Source organism: Periplaneta americana, chromosome 12 (assembly GCF_040183065.1).
Source record: "Periplaneta americana isolate PAMFEO1 chromosome 12, P.americana_PAMFEO1_priV1, whole genome shotgun sequence".
Classification (NCBI taxonomy): Eukaryota; Metazoa; Arthropoda; class Insecta; order Blattodea; family Blattidae; genus Periplaneta; species Periplaneta americana.
In genome coordinates this window covers 53,188,589-53,209,996 of record NC_091128.1, presented here as the reverse complement: position 1 = coordinate 53,209,996, position 21,408 = coordinate 53,188,589, and the positions used below count along the sequence as shown (strand labels likewise).

The window sequence follows — 21,408 nt, the reverse complement described above, 5'->3', positions numbered from 1 at the left end:
AAATGGGTGTCATTTTCAGCAACGACTGTGAGCTTGATAAGTCCAAATTATTGAACATTTATTGTTAGTACTATTATGTATTGTAGAAGTGCAGGAGAAAATGTTACGTGCTCGCCGGAAACCATGCTAGCAGTGGACCATGCCCATGAGTCACCCACCGTTTTCTCGCATCATGTCATAATAATGTCTCTATACAAGTAGGCCTACTACAGCACGCCGCACTGTGAACTTAACCCGGGCTGTGGTATGGATAATGATGATAAATGAATTAATAATAGCGAAATGAGTCAGAGGCTCAACACCTAACTTACCCAGCCATTCTGCTTCAATTGGTTGAGGGAAAACCTCGAAATAAAATCTAATCAGGTAACTTGTCCCAAACAGCTCGTTTAACTGTCATTCGCGCTGACCGTTATTCCATACCGGTTGACCTAGTACCTATTTTAATAGTTATACTGTTTATAATCCTCAAACTACTATAAGCTTGAGGGCATATGGAAAATTCTCCCTCCAATTATCTTTGCCACTAATCGTTTGGTTTTATAATCGTAGACGCTATCGACGCCATTGCGATTGTCGATTTTACGGAATCGACAAGCTCGATATTACGACGAACGAAACGAAAAGTGAACATCTTGCTTTTGCCTACAAAAATGGCAAATTTAAGGCAAACTCCGTTGACTTGCAGTGGGCATACACGACCAGTAGTGCATTTAGCGTTTAGTGATGTAACTGAATGTGGATATTTTCTCATTTCAGCTTGCAAAGGTGAGTTTTGCTAGTGAATAACCTCCATTTACCTTGGCCTCATTAATGGATTTTGTACTGAAAATATTAACCTTGAATGTAAGTGTGTATATGTTTTGCCTTAAATGTGCACACTGCAGAACATGAAATATTCAGTTTTAGTCTGAGAACTACATTTTGGAGGTGAAAGCTGTTTTATCGACGTTCGAATTAATTTGGTCTTTGGCCTGTGTGGTTACCTACATGTCAAATGTGTAGTTGGTTAAGATATGTTGCTTTTATTATTTATATTATGCGGTGGTTATTTGTTTAACAGCTTTCATCTTTATAATTTGAGTTCGCTTTTTCTTTTTTTTTTTCTTTCTCTCTCTCTCTCTACAAAACTAATCTGTCTAGTATGTTGTTTCCAGATGGGAAACCAATGCTGAGACAAGGAGATACTGGTGATTGGATTGGTACTTTTGAAGGCCATAAAGGAGCTGTGTGGGGAGTAGCCCTAAATCCTCATGCGACGAGAGCAGCTACAGGAGCCGCAGATTTCAATGCAAAAGTATTAAAAACATATACTTGGTTTCGAAGGAATTTCGTATCGAGCCCTATTTCCTATGTTAGGACCTAGCCTACCTGTACAATGATTTCGACCTACATAATTTCTTGTTTAATTCTGCAGGTCTGGGATGCTGTGACAGGGGAAGAAATCCACTCGTTTCAGCATAATCATATTGTAAAGAGTGTAAACTTTTCATCTGATAGCACACTGTTTGCAACTGGCAGTAACGAAAAACTTGTCCGTATATTTGATCTGAACAAGCCCGATGCAAGTAAGTAAGCACGACTGGTATGAATTTTATTTAATTTTTTATAATACACAGTGGAGGAATTACAGTGATGGAAAAATCGATTCCAGAATTTCGACGGAAACACATCGTTGAATTATTTTTGCATTGATGTTTGCGCACGCGAACATTTTGTGTGTTGAGTGTAAAGACACACGCTTCAATTCTAAGTAGGGGCTACATCTGTACAAGTGGTCAGCATGTTACCAACATGACCTGTATTCTGCCTTATAATGATTGCATAACCGATTTTCTTACAATGTGTTTTGATCGCTCTTTTTTTTTTTTTTTTAAAGATCCAATAGTTTTTTCGGGTCATACATCAGGGATTCGACATGTGATATTCTTTCGTGGTGACACACACTTGGTGACGTGTGCAGATGACAGAACTTTAAGAGTGTGGGATCGCACATCTGGCCAGGTTAGTATATGCGCCTTCATGGAGTCTATAGGGAATACCTTTATCTTACTACTTAAACTATGAACAATTTTATTACATCATTGAAGTTAGATAGGCTATCTTACTTTTTGAGATTAGCCTACATAAAATATCTGTCTAATATTGAAGGTGAAAATTGATCTTCTCATTTTGGGCATAATAGTCTAAATGGTATTGATAATATGATTATGATGATACTGACTAATAGGCCTAATTTAACCCCTAAGTTCACAAAGTATCCTATAGGATACAACAGGTTAAGAGGCTATATGCTATAATTTTAATAGAACAATAGAAAAAAATTGGTAGGAAAATTAAAATTTCACAATACTGTAATACTCTACAACATATAAAATATTGACATTGCGATAGTTGTTATCTTTACAGTCCGACAAGTTTTAATAAATATATATTATTTTAATGTACCGAAGTACATATGATTTTCCATGCAGATATTCTGCGTCATCATATGATGAAAGAGTAATGGAACAGAGAAAAATTCTCTCCGGCACCGGGATTTCTCTGTTCCATTACTCTTTCATTGTATGATGATGCAGAATATCTGCATGGAAACATCATATGTACTTCGGTACATTAAAATAATATATATGATATGCGTAAATCACTTCGTGATTTAAGACAGTGCTTATTCCGTCGGATCCCGGCCAACTAGTCACTCATAACGAGTGCACCTCAGCACATGTGTGGACTTCAATCCTACGTTCATAGACATCTATGACGTAGTGCAGAGGGCAGCCACTAGAGGGAACCCAAGAGTTGGAACTTAAACTGAGACAATTCTGTCCGACACCGGGATGGGTATCCGGTGTGGCTTAGTGGATAAAGCATCAGCACGTAGAGCTGAAAACCCGGGTTCAAATCCCGGTGCCGGAGAGAATTTTTCTCTGTTCCATTACTCTTTCATCGTAAGGTTTAATAAACTATGTTAGTGTGAGAAATGAAATTTTGCCAATTTAAGAGTTAATACGTCGGCTGGTAATAATAATAATAATAATAATGTCAAAACTGACCAATTAGACTGCCTCCGTGGTCTGTTGATCAGCATCCTGGCTTCCAGATCAGGAGGTCCCGGGCTCGATTCCCGGGCTCGGCTCTCGGTGAATTTTTCTTGTAGACGAGGAATTCCCTGGGTATCTAGAGTCTGGAAATTTGTATGAATGTGAGTGTGATTGTGAGTGTGCCGGGTTAATATTAATTAACCAATCATCACAATATAAAAATACATCAGGACTGTCACTAGGCAGTAACCTGAACACACATTTCAGCATCACATTGTTGACAAGTAATTCCATCTGTTAGCACAACCATAAAGCATCTAATAGATGCTATAGAGTTACCAACAACGGAAAAAAAAAAAAAACTTGTATTTTCTTGTTTATATTGATTTTAAGATCTTTGAAAAGAAGTGAAGAAATATTACACCTTGTCATACTGCTTCATTGATGGGAGTCCATATAGACAATCTATCATCTCTTTTTATAGCAATTTGATTGTGGTTGTAAATAAATTGCCTTAATTGATTCGATGTATTGTCGCTGACCAAAATATCTAGAAGTTTATTCCTGTTAACTTTATCGAAAGTTTTTATAAATTCAGCAAACGCAAATGTTCAAAACCTGCAGTTTCACCTTAGCCAGTGACCCAGCCAATTTCTTTTTCTCTTCCTGATCAGTTTTAACATTATTCTTTCTTCACCCACTCTTCCTAGCATGGCTTCATTTCATATTCTGTCTGTTCATTTCACATGCTCTATTTTTTTTCCATATCTACATTTCAAATGCTTTCAATAGTTTTCCTTCACTTCATCGTGATGTCCATGTTTCTGTCCTATACAATGCCATACTCCACACAAAGCACTTCACTAGTCTCTCCCTCAGTTCCCTTTCCAGAGGTCCACAGAAGATGCTTCTTTTTCTATTAAAAGCTTTCTTTGTCATTGCTATCCTTCTTTTGACTTCCTGGCAGCAGCTCATGTTACTTACAATACATCCCAAATATTTGAAGCTGTCTACTTGTTCCACTGCCTCAGTTCGAATTCGCAAGTTTACCTTCTTCAGTTTTTAACATGAACTAAGTGAGTGTGAGTGTGTGTGCTTGTTTTTTGTTTTTTTTTTTTTTTTTTCATAACTTACATAAGAAGACAAGCTTTGTCACAATATTTTAGTAGTTTTAAAGTCAATTAAGATTTTAAGATTTTAATGAGCAATTTTGCTTTTGGGGTGCAGGAAGTTCAGAAGTTGGACTTCAGTGCCATTCCAAGCAGCCTGGAAGTTTCTCGTGATGGAACAACACTGACTGTAACACACGGTAATGTGGTCAGCTTTTGGGATGCTCAGAGGTAATAAATAATTTATTTACAACTTATTTATTATTAACAGAGAAAAATGCGCTCCAGCACTGGGAATCGAACCCAGGGCTTTAAGCTCAACGCACTGAATGCTCTACCACTGAGCTATGCCGGGGCTCCATAACAGTACATAACTGTTGGCTCCCTGCTACCCAAACCACTTAATATATGAGTGCACTTCTATATAATGACATACAGTAGAACCTCTATTATCCGTGGTAATGAAAGGGGTGGAGTGAACGGTTAATAGAAAAAATCAGATAATCTGTACCATATAAGGTTTTCATAAATTAAGTGCATAGACTAATACAGTTTCGTAATTTCGTCTGTGGTCTTGTTTTAACATGCTAGATAATAGATCAGAAGTTCACTAATTTGATTTTCAATGACAAAACTCCTTATGACGCCTGCCTGTGAAAAGATAGGAATAGTAGGCCTACAGGTCTAATGTTGTAGACTTACATACTTTATACGCTTTATATTTGTTTTTCATTAAATCGTGCACAGTTGTAATTCCTATTTCGTATTCTAATGCGAGATGAACCGGAGTTTCTCTTTTTCCAAACCATTCAATTACTTGTACTTTTTTTCGTAGTACAACACGTTTTCTTTTGACACCTGTAGAAGACATTTTGCATAGAAGTTAGACAGTACGGCCCCTTTAAGATAGACCATACTGTGTAAGTGTAAAGGTTTGTAGGCCTAAAGAATATACTATGTAGAAAAAAATTCTTAATAATAGTGTACAGTACTTTATATTTTTTCTACATAAAAAAGAGCGAGAGAGAAAGACCGTCAGATAATCCACCAATAGGTTAATAGGGTGAGGAAAATCGGGGTTCTACTGTACTGTAATGTCGAAATATGGAGCAGGCCAAGGGAAAACCAAGGAGAGGTGTTCGATTTGGTGCTGTGGATGGATCCCCAGTGTAGCTCAGTGCATAGAGCTGGAGGTCCTGGATTCAATCCCCAGTGCTGGAGCGAATCTTTCTCCATTAATAATAAATAATCATAATATAGAATTTTGTTGGCTTCAAAAAAATTAAAAATTTCGTCATGTAGATATTTACAACTTGTTCAGCAATGGTGGGAAGATTAATTTTTGTGGAACATCATACAGAAATATTAGGTTGGTGCATAAGTTCAGAGCGTTTTTCTGTACTTTCATTCCTTTAATAGCACTATAGTGACAGCTACCATAGCAACGAAACACTACGAACTTATACACCAACCTAATATTAGCACTTCTGTCTTGAATCACTTAGATTTTTTTATTATGGAGGCATATCTGTGGAAAAATTCACATTCTAAAAAGTATGTTATGTGCACTTTTAATCAATCAATCTTCTTAATTTATCCAGCTGTTTGCTGACAACAAAAAGTCCACTATAGTCCACTGTAGTCTATTCAGTTGTTTTTCACGAGAAATGAGGGGTATTTTGATCGGTATTCATTATAGATGCCTGTTGCTAGTAGCCAGAGTTGGGGTGTAGTCAATATATACTGCAGGGCTGTGTCTTCTGCAACTGGCACTGAGGACTCTTTTGTGGTTTATGGATGGACAGTATAGAAGAATGTGTTCCAGATCTTCATCATGATTATTACACCACAGAAAGTAAGATTATCAGAAATGTGAAATCGGTGTAGGTACAATTGTGTGACAATGTGACCTGTTCTGGCTCTTGTTAAAAATGTTTGAACATGGCTGGGCAAGTTTTTGTACATTTCCAGGTCATTTGGTTTCTTTTGTATAGACTAAAATTTTTCCTTTGTCTGAAGAGAGCCAACTGTTGATCCATAGGTTTATAAAATGAGACTTTACTGAAGCAAAAGCACTGGATAGATATATCACTTGAAGAGGTCTTGGTTGGAAATATGTCGCCTGTTTTGTAATATTATGGACTTTCTCGTTTCCAGGTATACCACAATGACTAGGTATCCATTGAAATGTTATTTCCTTTTGGAGTTTTTTTTAGTTTACTTAGTTGTTTCTGAATTGGAATAATTCTATGTGTATAGGTTTGGTAAATATTTAATTATATTAAATACAGCCCCCTTGGGTTCGGTAAGTACGCAAATAAATTTTTCAGAAACTGATAAAGTTCAATTCTAGCTAGCGTTTGATGTTGATTTTGTCTGTGCTTGAGGCTTTCTTATTTTTACTACTTTTAAAAGTTGTTAATAGTTCTTCTAAAGTTATCAGGTCTACATTTACATTTGGTTCAGCTAAAATAATTTTCATTTTCATTGCATGTCCATAGTTATTTAAAATACTGTTGCCGTCCTTTTCCTATTACAGGATTGATATGAAGTACATCTTTTACTTCTTTATTTAAATGTTTCATTGTTTTATATGCCCTATTCTGTCTGCCGTGAACATCATGTTCGATTTTGCTTATATGTTTAAATTATCTTACACTTCTCTTTACTAAAGCTGATTTTCTTTTGTATGCCAATTTCTGGTCTAAATTATTGGGCGAGTTCAACATTCTTAAATATGCTTCTTTCTTATCATGATATAAAATCTTCATTCCAAACTTTTAGACCTCTATAAAATATTTTTTTTTCCTTGAACCAAGAGCTTCAGCTATGACTTTTATTATCAATTCTTTTATAATGGACCATTCTTCATTTATATTATTACTTCTTTCTTTTGAGTTGTTGTAATTATCTAATCGTTTTTGGTAGAGTAAGTGAATACATTCTTCCTTTAATAGGTAAACATTAAAAGTAGTGTCATCTAGTTTGTTTTATATTTTTTTCTCCATCTTTCAAACATTATTATTTTAGATATTACTAAAAAAGTGGTCCAATGAAATATCTGGGCCTCTAAATACTCTTGTATCTTGTATTTATGACCCTGCCTTTCTATTAGTTATAACATAATCTATTCCTTGGCTGTCCATGTATGAATGTTCTTATGTCTGAAAAAGGTATTAGTAATATAATATGTAGATCATTATGTAATGCATAGTCTATTCATTTATATTTGTTACTACATATTTATAACATCTTCTCCTTCAGTTCCAATTACATCTGTTATTGGGGTATTATCACCTCTTGCATTTAAATCCCCAGCTAATATGATATTATCATTTTTGTTTACTTTATTGTATTTTGTAGTGTTTCGTAGAATTCATTTGTTTCATGTTTTTTGTCCTCATCTGAGCATATACTCCAGTGATAGTCATGTAACTCATTTAAATTTTAATCTTATAGGGCTGTATTCATAGACATTCTTAGCGCGGGCTTTCAGTGGATGATCAGCGAACTAACGTTTTTCGTATTCATAAACCAGTGTTAGCGATATGATGTGATATGATATGAATCCTGTTTAGCATGCTCGTAGCGTGGGTTAGCGAAATGTCTATGAATAGCACCCATAATAATTATTGTTCTTTTGTTAACATATGAGTAAGTTTGTATCTTGTTTTTATGACGTTTATTTATTAACAAGGCAATGCCTGCAGAAGCTCATTTCTTTTTTGGAACTCCACTGTATATGAGTCAGGGGCGTAGTTTCCATGGATGTGGGAGATGTGTTACATACCCTGCAATTTCCTTCAAGGTGACTCTGAATTATGAATTATAATATTGTAACATATAATCATCTTTGGACAGATCAAGTTTTCCCAGAATGTTTGATTTTGAATTCGCACTATGTTTCAATCACCTTGAACAGAAGGCGCGACCATTAGTAAGAATTATACTGTAACTCTATGGGCACGGCCCGCTTGATGTTTAAAAACACTTCACAACATCTCAACATCTGTCGTCAGCCCGAGGAAACTCGTGCAGTGAGCATGCTCGTGACCCCGTGGATGTATAGCGTTGTAATACATATTGTCGTATAGGCATGCTTGTGTTATAATATTATTTCCAGTGACTTATAAGGAATGATGAGTGAGTTATTTGTTCCAAAATGTTACTCTTTTCATTTGTGAACACTGAAGACTCTTTTGAAAGCTTAATTGTTAAGTGTTGAAATAAATTATTTAGGTTAAGATCTTTGTGTTACGCGCTTATGGGCTCAAGATATGTACGCTGACAATATACATCCAAGAGGTCACGCAGTGAGTGAAAGGGAAATTGTTTCGTGTTCATTGTCGCAATGCATCAAATATGGAAACAAATTGTTGTAAAATCGACAAATTGAAGGTAAGGAGCTTCCAGACTTTAACGTTCTGTGAAAAAGAAGACGTAATTAAAGCAGGCCCTTCAAAACCAGTACTGAATATCACTACGAACATAAAAAAGTGTGTAAGACATTTTAATGTAAAGATTTATGAAAGTAAGTCGTGGCTGTGAGGTTGTAAGACTTTAAACAAACTGTTTTACTGGTCTTGTCTTCTCTTTTCTAATGAAAAGGCTGTTTGAAATACCAATGGCTATGAAGATTTAAATAATATTTATAAGGCAGCCAAGAAACATAACTATTTTTGTAACCATATAATATTTGAAAAAACGACTAAAAATGTTCGGGGAAACTCCAAGGAGAGCCACCGGCGTAACTCGGTCGGCTAAGGTGCTTGCTAACCGATCCAGAGTTGCAATAGGGTGTGGGTTCGATTCCCGCTTGCGCTGATTACCTGGTTGGGATTTTTCCGAGGTTTTCCCCAACCGTAAGGTAAATGTCAGGTAATCTACGGCGAATCCTCGGCCTCATCTCGCCAAATATCATTTCACTATTACCAACTTCATCAACGCTAAATAACCTCGTAGTTGATACAACGTCGTTATATAACCAAGTAAAAAGAACTCCAAGGATATTAAACGTGAGTTTATTAATTTTATTTTTACTGCATAGTCTTAAACTAAGTTTATTAAAACACTTTTCAGTGTGTCTATTATTTGTCGATGTTTTACTAGGTATGTAATATACTTGTAAATTTGTATTAGCAAGGAAGATATATGCAGTGTTTATACTACATGATAATTGTATTCGGTATATACGCTATGCTGGATACAGATATGGGAAATTCCATTTTCAAACTATATTAACTGGGTTACATACCCCAGTCTGAAAACCAGGCTACACCACTGATATGAGTATATAAAGATGTAACTGTTGTGCCTTTTAGTTTTTTCTTGGTCTTAGTAATAGTGGCTATATCAATTTCTTATCCAATTCTATCTCATCCTGAAGTCCTGTAACGTTCCATATTGCTAAATTAATTTTCTTGATATCCCAGGTCATTTGTCCTTTTTATTAGCTAAGCTTGTCATAGTTTGATCAGTCTGGTGAATATTTCTTTGGAGGATTCGAGTAAATAAAATATCCCTGCGAGATGCTGTAACTTCTTGTGGGGATATTTTATTTATTCGAATGAGATCAGTGATGAGACTGTCATCTCCAAGCTTTTGATCAAGCTCCTCTGCGTATTAGTTCCGCGAGGGGGATGCCTCATAAGCTGCTTATAATCGCGTCATAAAGGACTTTACCCTTGTTACTCAGGGCATGAGCTCTCTTGTACTATACTCACGAGAGAAGGAGTGCCTCTTCCGCTTCCTTGAAGCAACCATACCCCTGATCTCACGAAATATGACACACATTATATCTTGAGTGAAAGTAGTGGGTTTTGAAAAAGAAGTGTGTAAATTATAAGGTGGGTGCTCCCGTTATGGCCATGTTCCTGATATGGCCACCCCCCTATTGTGAGTTAGTTAACCAAAAAATCCGCTAAATAGCAGCAGCATCCAGTGAAAGGGCATCCTGGTATGTCACTTGATCGTTTTCCATCCAGTCAGGTTGAGTAATATGGCTTCAGTTGCCTGTTTTGCGGTTTTCATGTGACCTCTTCTTATTTTTCTCTGGTAAGTCTCCTTTGTTTTATGCATGTTTTTCAAAGACTTGTTTCATGAAAACCATCGTACTCCATTCAGTTTTTAATGTTCTGTTGATTGGTGTTGTAGTTGATGGCGTATCTTTTACGAGTTGTTCATAATCAAACGATTTTCGTCAAAGCTTACCTGCTCCTGATATGGCCATATCAAATGCACCATGGCCATATCAAGTTCATTTCACTTCTATTTTTTCACCTGACAAATTTACATGCCTTATAGCTGGGATTACGCAAAAATTTTGTATTTTAAGAAAAACAACTTAATTTCTTATGGAAAAACCTGTTTTGACTACACTTTTGAATTATAAAAAAGATTATTAAGTGTCATTTTTATTCATTTTACACCAAAATTATTTAATTTTAGCACAACTGCGCTATCAAACTGAAAACAATCACGATTTGTAGAACATGGAACAAGGGTGGCCATATCATGTGCACATGTTCGTGATATGGCCACTAGGTAGACTTTTGGAATTTGGGACTTTTTGGACAATTAAAGATATTTTTATGGGGAAAGGAAATTGTTTTAAGAAAGTCCATTAGACTGAGAACGAGTAAGGAAAAAGTGGTTTAAATTTTTTTCAAACTGACGGCTAGAAAAATTCTCAAACCTTAGCATGGCCATATCAGAGACTCCTACCTTATAAATAAATGATATTGCCTATACTGCTTACACTATTTGTCTTCAGACCATTTCCATCCAGTTGTATTTTTAATAAAGTATACAATTTAAAAGATAAAATGATGATTTGCTTTTCAGTATTTTTCTTTTTAATTAATTTTGTTTTCATATGCTCTGGCTACTAGCAACAGACATCTGTAATGAACACCGATCAAAATACCCCTCATTTCTCGTGAAAAACAACAACTGAATAGACTACAGTGGACTATAGTGAACTTTATGTTATCAGCAAACAGCTGGATACATTAAGAGGATTGATTTATTGATTGATTTCATATACTTGACACATGACGTCTGTAATACGGTATGCGCCAAAATATACAGTACTGGATTTTGTGCAGCCCGCATGCGCATTCCTGTGCATCTATGTGTTGTTGCATCACCATTATGTATTGCTAGTTGTGTAAGGAATGTTGTGCTATGTGGTTGGAATTGATAATGGATCTCGCGACGGAGGAAAAAGTGTTCATAGTGGAGTATTATTTTCGCTCGTATGGAAATGGTTATCAATGTGGGCTGAGTTTAAAGTTAGTGGCGCAACAATATCGTGAACACTTTAATCAGCCGGCACCAAGCAACTAGAGCTGTTCATACAGCAACATTCAGCCTGCCTGACCTGCTTGGGCTGGTGAACAGGCAAGAGCGTATTTAACCCAACAGTAGAAGCAAGTTTATGTTGTGTTTGAGTCAGGTTCCACGTGAGCTTGCTCCTAGGATGGCAGGCTCTTATCATTCCTCTTCTGTTTTGTTTTACATGTAGTTAGCTTTCACAGTCAGTACTGGATTCAAGAAATATAAAAGTTGTGTCTAAGATGACTATTAACTTCTTATTTTATTGTTAATTTCAAAGTTTATTTCTCGTAAAACTTCAATTATTGAACTAGGCCTAAATAAATGCTGTTTTTAAGGAGAAAAAAAAATATATCCAGTAGGGACTGTCCTAATTTTAAGAATCCTTCCCCTTCCACAGTAGAAAATGGTCTCCAGTCCTTCGTGCACATTTCCACTCACCTTTCCACTAAAAAATGCTTATCAATTTTCAAAATATTTGACTCATCTTGAACATTCCTCTCCACTTTACATATATGACGCAACATACTTACCTGTTTTCTCTTTTAAAATCTTCCCACACGTATTGCATTTCGCAGCACCTCTGGTTTTAGTGTTTCTTTTTCATTTACACAAGAGAATTCTTTCCAGGCTTCATTAACCAAAACATAGTCTCTGCACCTTAACTTGTCTGGCACTTGTTGAGAATCCATAGCGTACAATTAAGCTACACACAGGCTTCGTAACAACCCACTGGGCTTGCTTGAGTCATACTATGCTTGGTATGAGAAGGAGTGGGTACTGCCAAGCAAGCTTGCGCTCGGCCTGTTGTTTACATGATCAAGAACGGAATATCAGACGTATTCTGAATGACATGGGACAGGCAGGCTTGAAAGGGAAAACGCACAGCTCTACACAGTTATGCTGTCTATCGTTACAAAATTTCGTTGTACGGGTAGTGTGTTGTGTATTGTGTCAACGGAAGGGAAGGTCTGGTAGACCAGTAGGTCCGTATTTCATTGAGGATGATGATGGTATACCTCTTACTGTTACCCAGGAACGTTATAGGAACATGGTGGTAGGGCCATTTATTCAGGATCTAAGAAGGTTCTGTTGTGCCAGGAACATTCAGATGAATAGACAACAAGACGGGGCGACCTGCCACACCGCTCGACAGTTTCTGGCTATGCTGCAAGAAACTTTTCCAGGACGAATCATTTCCCGTGGGACTGAGTTCCCCTACCCATCACATTCCCCCGATCTTACACCACCTGATGCTTACGTGTGGGGAATGTTAAAGGAGAACATTCTCAACTGTAATGATCCACCCACAACTGTGCCTGCATTACGTCAGAAGATCGTCTCGTTTTTCAGAACTCTATATTCCAGAATATGTTTCAAAATCTGCGTGATCGTTATGAACACTGTCTACAGCGCAATGGAGCACATTTTGAACATTTATATTATCATTCGATAACTAACAACAACAAATAACAGTAACATATTGTACCAGTACTGTATATTTTGGTGCATACTGTATGTTATGTTTTCTTACAATGAATGTAATGTGTTATAGTGTTAATGTGTTCGATATAAATTAAATAAATAGTTTTTCTAAATTTTCTTGATTTGTTTTTAGATGTATATACTGTATTTTATGGAGGAAAGGAACTGGACATCTTCTGGCTTAGTTGCCTCATGATTGATGCCTTATTGATATCATGTGTGAGATTCCAACCAGTCTTCTGGCTGCTGGCTGAACATACATACTGTATTTTATTATTTTCAGCTTGAAGAAGATCAGGGAGTTCACAGTGCCAACCCAAGTGAATTCTGCTTCTCTTCATCCAGATAAAACGATTTTTGTCTGTGGAGGTGAAGATTTGAAGATGTACAAGTTCGACTACACCACAGGAACAGAGATAGGTGCAGTAAAGTTTGAACATACAGTAGTTATAACTACGAACAAAGTTGTATTTACCAGAAGAATACTTGTTAATACCGAAGATTTTGATTTTTTTAGGCAAAAGATCAGAATACATTTTTTCTTTATATATATATATATATATATATATATATATATACTGGCTCATCCATATATCTCGGAAGCTGTGTGAAATGCCTCAGCCAACAACAGCAACGCATTTGTGTGGAGGCAGTAGAGGGGTCTGTGGGGATAATTGGTTTATTCAAGGTCTTGCAACACAGTTTGTTCTGAGAGGAATCAGTCTCCTAAATAGTGGATACAAAATTTTGTCAAGAATAATAGCTCTTAAGTTGGTAGCTCACTACAAAACTCTCATTGGTGAAGAACAAAACTGTTTTCGAAAAGGCAGATCTTGCGCAGATGGATATTTTACTTTGAAGATTTTGATCGAAAAACATAGGGAATTTAATATGAAACTCACTTGGCTTTCATTGATTACGAAAAAGCTTTCGACCGTGTTGACAGAAATAAGCTCTTTCGAATTTTGGCAGATGATTCAGTTCCAAACGCAATTATAAGAATAGTTTACGAATTATATAACCACAATATTATCAAAATTACTATTCGATCAGAACATACCAAATGGAGACCGATAAACTGTGAAGTTCGTCAAGGATGCCCCCTCTCACCACTTTTATTCAATATATACATCAACTCCATCATCAGACATTGGCGATTAACAATTCTTCCGAAATTGTACTCTAGATACATTATTATATGCAGACGATCATGTTCTTTTTGCTGCATATTAAGACGAGCTGCAATACTCAATACATCACCTGAATATAATAGCACAAAATTTCAATATGAAAATTTCCCCAAACAAAACAAAAATTATGGCGTTCCAAGGTAAACAGTCAGTTAGGAGTAAAATTTGCATTGGAATCCAGACGTTAGAACAAGTAAACTCATTTAAATATTTAGGTTATAATTTGACATATTTACCTGTTACTGATATATATCTGAAAATATTCAACATTTTAATGGAGCCTTATGAATCATCAACCAGGTTTTCACAACCACGAAAACCCAAAAACATACTAGGTTAAAAGCATATAAAGTTCTAGCAAGACCTATCCTCATGTATGATAGTGAGGCCTGGACTGTCCGAAACTCAGATGTCCAACGCCTAACAACTGTGGAAATGAGATTTCTAAGGAGGACTGCCGGCTACAGCTTGCTTGACCACAAAAGGAATGAACTAATTACAAAAGAATTGAAAATTACATCTATTTATGAACATTTCAACCACTATAGACAAAAATGGCTTAACCATGTCAATAGAATGGACCGTTCCAGACTCCCAAGACAAATTCTCCGCTATATACCACATGGAAGACGATCTTTGGGACGCCCCCTGAAAAGATGGACGGAGACCATACCAGGCCACTAGGCCTAATACCTGCAAGGACGATGACGATGATGATGATGATGATTATGATTATGATTATTCTATTCCACATCGGGTGTTTATTTACAATTTCTATGTTCGTACAGAATCCGCTTTTACTGTCAGGAGATTATTTCAAGAGAATTTCCCAGGTTTTCGAGTCCCGAGTCATGGGACGATTCATAGATTAGTTAATAAATTTTGTGAAACTGGAAGTGTTCTTGATAAGAAGCAAAGAAGGCGATGTACAGTGTTCACAGAAAAAAACTCTTGATTACATTGAACAGCATTTGGGAAATTCCCCTAAGAATCTCTTAGCTCTCTTTCTCAGCAAATGGGAATTTCTTACGGTTCCATACAAAGGACTACGAAGTTGTATGTATTTATTTACACTGCAAGTGGACAAGCACTCGGTGGCAGTGGTATACACAATATAAACAAAAGGCTACACAATAAAATTACAATACACATTACAATTATACAATACACACTACAGTTATATACACAATACAAAAATACATAAAATAACTTAATTTTACATTAAAACCTACATATGTATAGACTCTACATAAGTTTCACATTGGTACTGATAATAATCTTTCACTTTACTTTCATCTCACTCACTGTACTGGCACTATGACACATTTCACTGACACTCTATAACATATTTCACTGACACTATAGAACACATTTCATTGACTATAAATTTACACTGATCGGAACTATTCACTGCACTGTAAAACCGTAACTTCACTGACTCACCACTCTTCACTGATACAACAGTTCAAATAAGACAAATAATTACACCCTTATTCATACTTATAAACAGAACTACATTAAACTAAACATTTCTAGTCTAAGACCCTCTTACACGCTATTTTTAAATAATTTACAATTCAAACCAAGGGAGTAACTCAGCAGGCTAAATAAATACACGTCACCTTAAAAAATAAATGTCACCTTAATTTTAATTTACACTTTATACACAACTTTTTAAGTTATTCTTGAATCTCCTTAAAGGAGGACAGCCCTCAAAGACCACTGCAGGTAGGTCATTCCAATCATTTATAGTTCTATTTAAAAATGAGAATTTACCTACATCCGTTTTCTGTTTTCTACATTTGATTTCAAAATCATGATTGTTCCAACCATAGTACGTTGGCTTCTCTAACCGAGCCGAGTTGAGTTACTTGAGTTAAAACCCTACAAATGTACAGTAGTGCAAGAACTTAAACTAGGTGATCCTGTATGTAGGATTAGATTTTGTGAATGGATTTTGAAGAAAATGCATGACGAAGAAATTGATACTACTCTCATTCTCTATTCAGATGAAGCGTGGTTTCATTTATGTGGGTATGTAAATTCTCAAAACTGCCGACATTGGAGTGTCGAAAAACCTAATCTGCTTCATTAGGAGAAATTAGGGGTATGGTGCGCAGTTTCCAGTGACAGAATAATAAGCCCAATTTTGAGGACACAATTAACAGTGATAGATATGTGAACAACATTTTTCAAACCTTTTTTACTGAATTAACTGAGAGGGAACGTAGTTTCGCGTTTTTTCAGCAGGACTGAGCGATGTTTCATTGCAGGCAATTCAACAAGCATTTGATGATAGCAATAACATATGACCTTCAAGATCCCCGGATTTAACCGCCTGTGACTATTATCTCTGGGGATCATTAAAAGATAAAGTGTATAAAACGAATCCACACACTTTAGACGAACTTAAGGATAACATTCGCCAAGAGATCAATTCAATTTCTCAAAGAAAACTAAGAAAAGTAATAGGTAATTTCATAAGAAGATGCCAGAAATGTGTTGAAAAGGAAGGCAGTCAGTTCCAGCATCTCCTTTAGTGACATGAGTGAGTACATAACTTTTAAAGTGCATTAGAATTTATTTTGCAGTCACTCTAGCTTGCTGAACATCGGGCTCTTGTATTCCCCGGCTGGCGGAAAGTGATAGCTTATCTGTAGGCCCTGGATTTTTATGTAATATGGAAGTTCGAAATATGTACATAAAGATGTAGTAAATATCGGGGAAATATGTAATTAAATATGTAGTATTAATAAAATATGTAATTTAAAATCACTATTTATTAATGCATTAAATTCACAAAAATTTCGTCACAATTTAACTGGTCAGTTGAAGTGGGAGGATATAGCCTGGAAAGTGACTTGCCATTTCCACCTCATTGTATAGTTTGCAAATACAACTTGTCTCTGCCACAATTTATGCTTTTTTTTTCTTGTGTTTTAAGATTTCCTAGAAAAATATTTTTCTGTGACACACACAGTGGTATTTTGATTTGCCTGACACCCAATCCAAACCCCTCGTGAACAGTGACACCCTTCTCGTAATTGCACATTTGTGCGCAATTCTCATATTATTATTAATAGCCTACTTTCAATTTGTAACAAAGTTAAATGACCGGCGTACCTGACCATCCAAGATTCTGAGAAAGCATTAGGGCAACTGTATGGAGTTGAGGCACTCCGAACTATTATGTTTTACAAAGAGTTGGAATCCCTAGTTTTATGTTTGTTTTTTTTTTATTTATAAAAGAACTATTGTCTTAAGCCAGCTTTAGAAATTGAAGTATTTTCTATAGTTGTGAACAAAACATTAACGACGTCAGTATCCGGGCCCTCCTTCTTTACCAGCATCGTGTACTATAGTGAGAACAAAAAGCGGCCCTCCAATCGGAGTAATAGGACAAGGATGTTAAGACATATGTCCATGAAAAAAAAATTCAATAATTTACTCTGAAAAATAAAAAGACTTTAATAAAAAAATTAAAAACTGAATAATTGCATACGTATGTATACAAATGTTTCATTCTTTATGTAATATGTAAAGTATGTAATATTACTAAGAATATGCAAAAATATGTAAAATGAAACTCTACTATAACCATATCAGAACCACAAATCGCCAACATTTGTCATTTTCAGTAGTCTATAAGTAAAGGAATGCAATATGTAATTACATAAGAATCCGATCTCTACTTATCGGCCAAGCGGGACCCCACCTCAGCTACGGTGCCGCGATAGATATGGATGAGCCATGCAGTGTATATATGTATGTAACAAAAATAAGCCTTTTGATGTTGAAATTGACAAAAGTTGAGAAATGGAAACTTTTTGTAAGAAGTTAGTTTTTTTATGTCTACATCCTGTGGGATAGCTGTACAACTAAATTATACAATTCTTTATTGCAATTGAGGACCGTTTTTGCAAAACTTGCTAACTGCAAAATTTGAAAATTTGAGATTTTGATGGATTCGTTAACATAAGGCAGGCCTCTACATGATGTTCAAAGCGTCTTAGTAAAATTGGGTTATTTCCCTTCATTGTAGTGTGTCAAAGTGTGATCGTTTTTTCAAAACTTGCTTTCTCCTACAAGTGAGAGATACAGCAAAACTTGCTTACAATAGTGTTTTGTCTCTTCTGTAAAATTTAGTTTTTTCAGTTAGCAAGTTTTGCAAAAACGGTCCTCAATTGGTAAAACAATATTAAGGACTGACTTATTTTCGATTCTTTTATGAACTAGAATGAAACCGTGTTTACTTATATTTTCTTGCATCACTTTATAGACTTCCATTTAAATTCAAAGAAAATTACTTGTTAAAATAATGAATATTTTTCTTTGCTTCAGAATCGTTCAAAGGTCACTTTGGACCAGTGCACTGTGTACGATTTTCGCCAGATGGTGAACTATATGCTTCGGGCTCTGAAGATGGAACCCTGCGCTTGTGGCAAACAACAGTTGGTAAAACCTACGGGTTGTGGAAGTGTGTAGAAGGCAACCCAATAGCCACAGAACCTGTTGCCCCACCCAAGGAAGTGCCTGCAAACTAGGATGTGAATTTGTCTTGTCAAAAAATTGTTACCAAACTGGAAAGTTAATTAACTACATTGAACATTTCTACAGAATTGTAGAAGAGGTATCATCAGTCTCTCTGATAAACTTTTAAGATGATTTATTAATCATAGGTGGACTGGTTTTGGATCTGGAAAGATCTTCATCTACTAACTTATCAGATTGAAGCAACGTGCTTGGATTTTATGTTAAAAGCAAATGCTTCAGAACCTGGAAACTACATTAAAATTTATATTGAGTTATTTTAACATGCAGGTATTATTCAGTTTGCACTTTTCCATAAACTTTCTTGTTTTATTGCAAGTGCCAAACTTTAGTTTTATAAGATTTATGTCTCAAAGAGCAGTATTTGATAAATGGCATTTTCCATGTGCTAGTACTTACATATATGCAATTTCTAACTGCTGTTAGAAACATTGCTATTCATGAAATTTGTTGCCAGCATGGAATGGGTATTGATTTATTCAGTGGTAGAAATTAACTGCAGGTATAAAAATAGAACATAGATGAAAGTGAAAATTTTGATGTGCAATATTGCAAATTTTATTGTGTCGACTGTACTTAATGACATGTAAAATATGTATTAAGTACCAGTTGATTACATTCTAAAGATCTAAATATTACAGAGTAGCTGCTAAAGTGCGCAGGATTAAAAATGTTTCCCTCTATTGTTTCAACTGTTTCGATATTTGCTGTAGGCCTACTGTTTCCTATGAAACACACGATGTTTGTCATGTTGGCAATGGTGGTATGGAGGTTCCAGGTTGTATGTGTGTTTCTATTTAAGTGAAATATGAGAAGCAAAATGTCTGTGATGGATATTACAATATTAGCATAATTATGGTGTACATTAGGGAGGAAGAGTGAACTATTTATAAGAATTTCTGTGTTATCAATTTTATAAGACGAAATATAATATTACAAGCCTATTTTAGTAGTGTTTCTATGAACATGCATCCTAATTCCCCAAGTATCCATTATTCCGTTTTTACTGAAAGAAGAAATGAAGTTCTTATACTGGGTGTTCAGTTCAAAGTGTGTCATGGCTCGCTGTATGCCATCATGTGGCTAGCTGATGAGCCTAGACAATTCAGTCTTCCTACACTTCCGCAGAGCTGTATAACCTAAGAGGCAGAGAAGTTGCCTAGCAAGTACGGCATTCATTCTGAAGAGTACGTACCGATACATACGGTAACACCGGTAGTGGCAGGAATGTGAACTGTTTGGAAATACGTACTGTCGGGATATGGGGAGAGGGTTAAGACGATTACTTACGTATTTGTTGACATTAACTTCGACGGTCAACATGGACACGGAGCATTTGATTTGTGTTGTGGAATGTTACCGTACGCAACCGATGACAACAAATACCCTGCATACGACTTGCTGGCGCAAAAAACAGTTCGAAAGAGGTTATGGTAGCACACAGACCATACAGACCGCCATCTGTTGCTACGATGTTCAAGTTATACCGTACACGTTCTCAAGTTCAGATTGAAGAACGCCTTAAATAATAGGCAACTTCTCTAACATATAAGCTGAAACTCGCTTCAAATCGGTGACCCAACAACAGTGACGTCATGACACACTTTGAAATGAACACCCAGTACTGTTTCTACAATTGTAAAACCAAGCAGAATTTATTTTGTACTCAGTTTCTTACATTAAATCAGAATAAGAAGCATTTTGAGTTTACATAAGGAGGAACTACAGTATCAGACTTTTATCACAGTCTACTATATACAGTTGCGAAGCTTGAGGTGTTTTTTTGCAAATCTCGTGATAAAGCACTCCAAGCGGTTAGCAACTAGAAACAATAGACTGTCCATGGTGGACTTTGGACTGTGTCGTATTTCTATCGAGTGCTAGCTCGTTGTGTATTTCACATTGATGCTTGTGAAATGTTCGTTATTGGTTGTAATGAAAATGTTAATGGCTAAAATATAATAATTGAAATAATAATATGGGACAAGGAGGAGACGTTTGTAGTGCTATAAATTGTAGCAACAGTAAGAGAAAGAGGCCAGAGTTATCCTTTGTCCGATTTCCGAAAGATTCAGAAAGGTTCCTGGGTTTCCACAAGAATGCTGTGCAGAAACAAAACTCTTAATTTTGAAATTCTTTGTGATTGTTAGAATACATTATATCCTTAAATTTCACAATCAAATGTTTCAATCTAAAGGACATTAGATACCGGTTAAAATTCTGTCACTTAGGCTGCTAAATTTCCAGAGAAATAAAGGTTAGGTCTACTTTTTTTTTTCAGAGTATATATTTTTAATTGTAGCTATTAATTTTGTTATTATTTTTATGTGTTATTTTACTAAAGACGTAGAAAAATTAAGTTTGTTTTAATGAAATTTATTGATCACGTTTTATTTTCAATTCTGGTGGGATTATTATTGCTTAGGCCTATTTTTTTCAAAGGATATGTTTTTAATTATAGCTGTTAATTTTGTTGTTATTTTTATTTGTTGCTTTACTAGAGACGTAGAAAAAGTCTGTTACAATAAAATTTGTTGATCACGTTGTATTTCCAATTCTGGTGTGATTATTATTGCTTAACCTCATCCCACTTTGTTAACTACGTAAGCCTACACTACAAGTACCGGTACACGTAAGTTACTCCATTAATTCATATTTCCATTATTATTGTTGTAAAGGGAAATGCTAATTAATATT

General features: G+C 35.7%; 1 protein-coding gene across 1 annotated transcript; it reads left to right on the top strand.

Moving 5' to 3' along the window:
* Positions 1-574: 574 nt before the first annotated feature.
* wmd (serine-threonine kinase receptor-associated protein wmd) lies at positions 575-19,655 on the top strand. The gene is made up of 7 exons (XM_069841330.1): positions 575-768; positions 1,158-1,297; positions 1,418-1,568; positions 1,880-2,004; positions 4,269-4,381; positions 13,254-13,390; positions 18,502-19,655. The coding sequence occupies exons 1-7, from the start codon at positions 654-656 to the stop codon at positions 18,702-18,704; spliced, it is 984 nt and encodes a 327-aa protein (XP_069697431.1). The 5' UTR covers positions 575-653; the 3' UTR covers positions 18,705-19,655.
* The last annotated feature ends 1,753 nt before the right edge of the window (positions 19,656-21,408 follow it).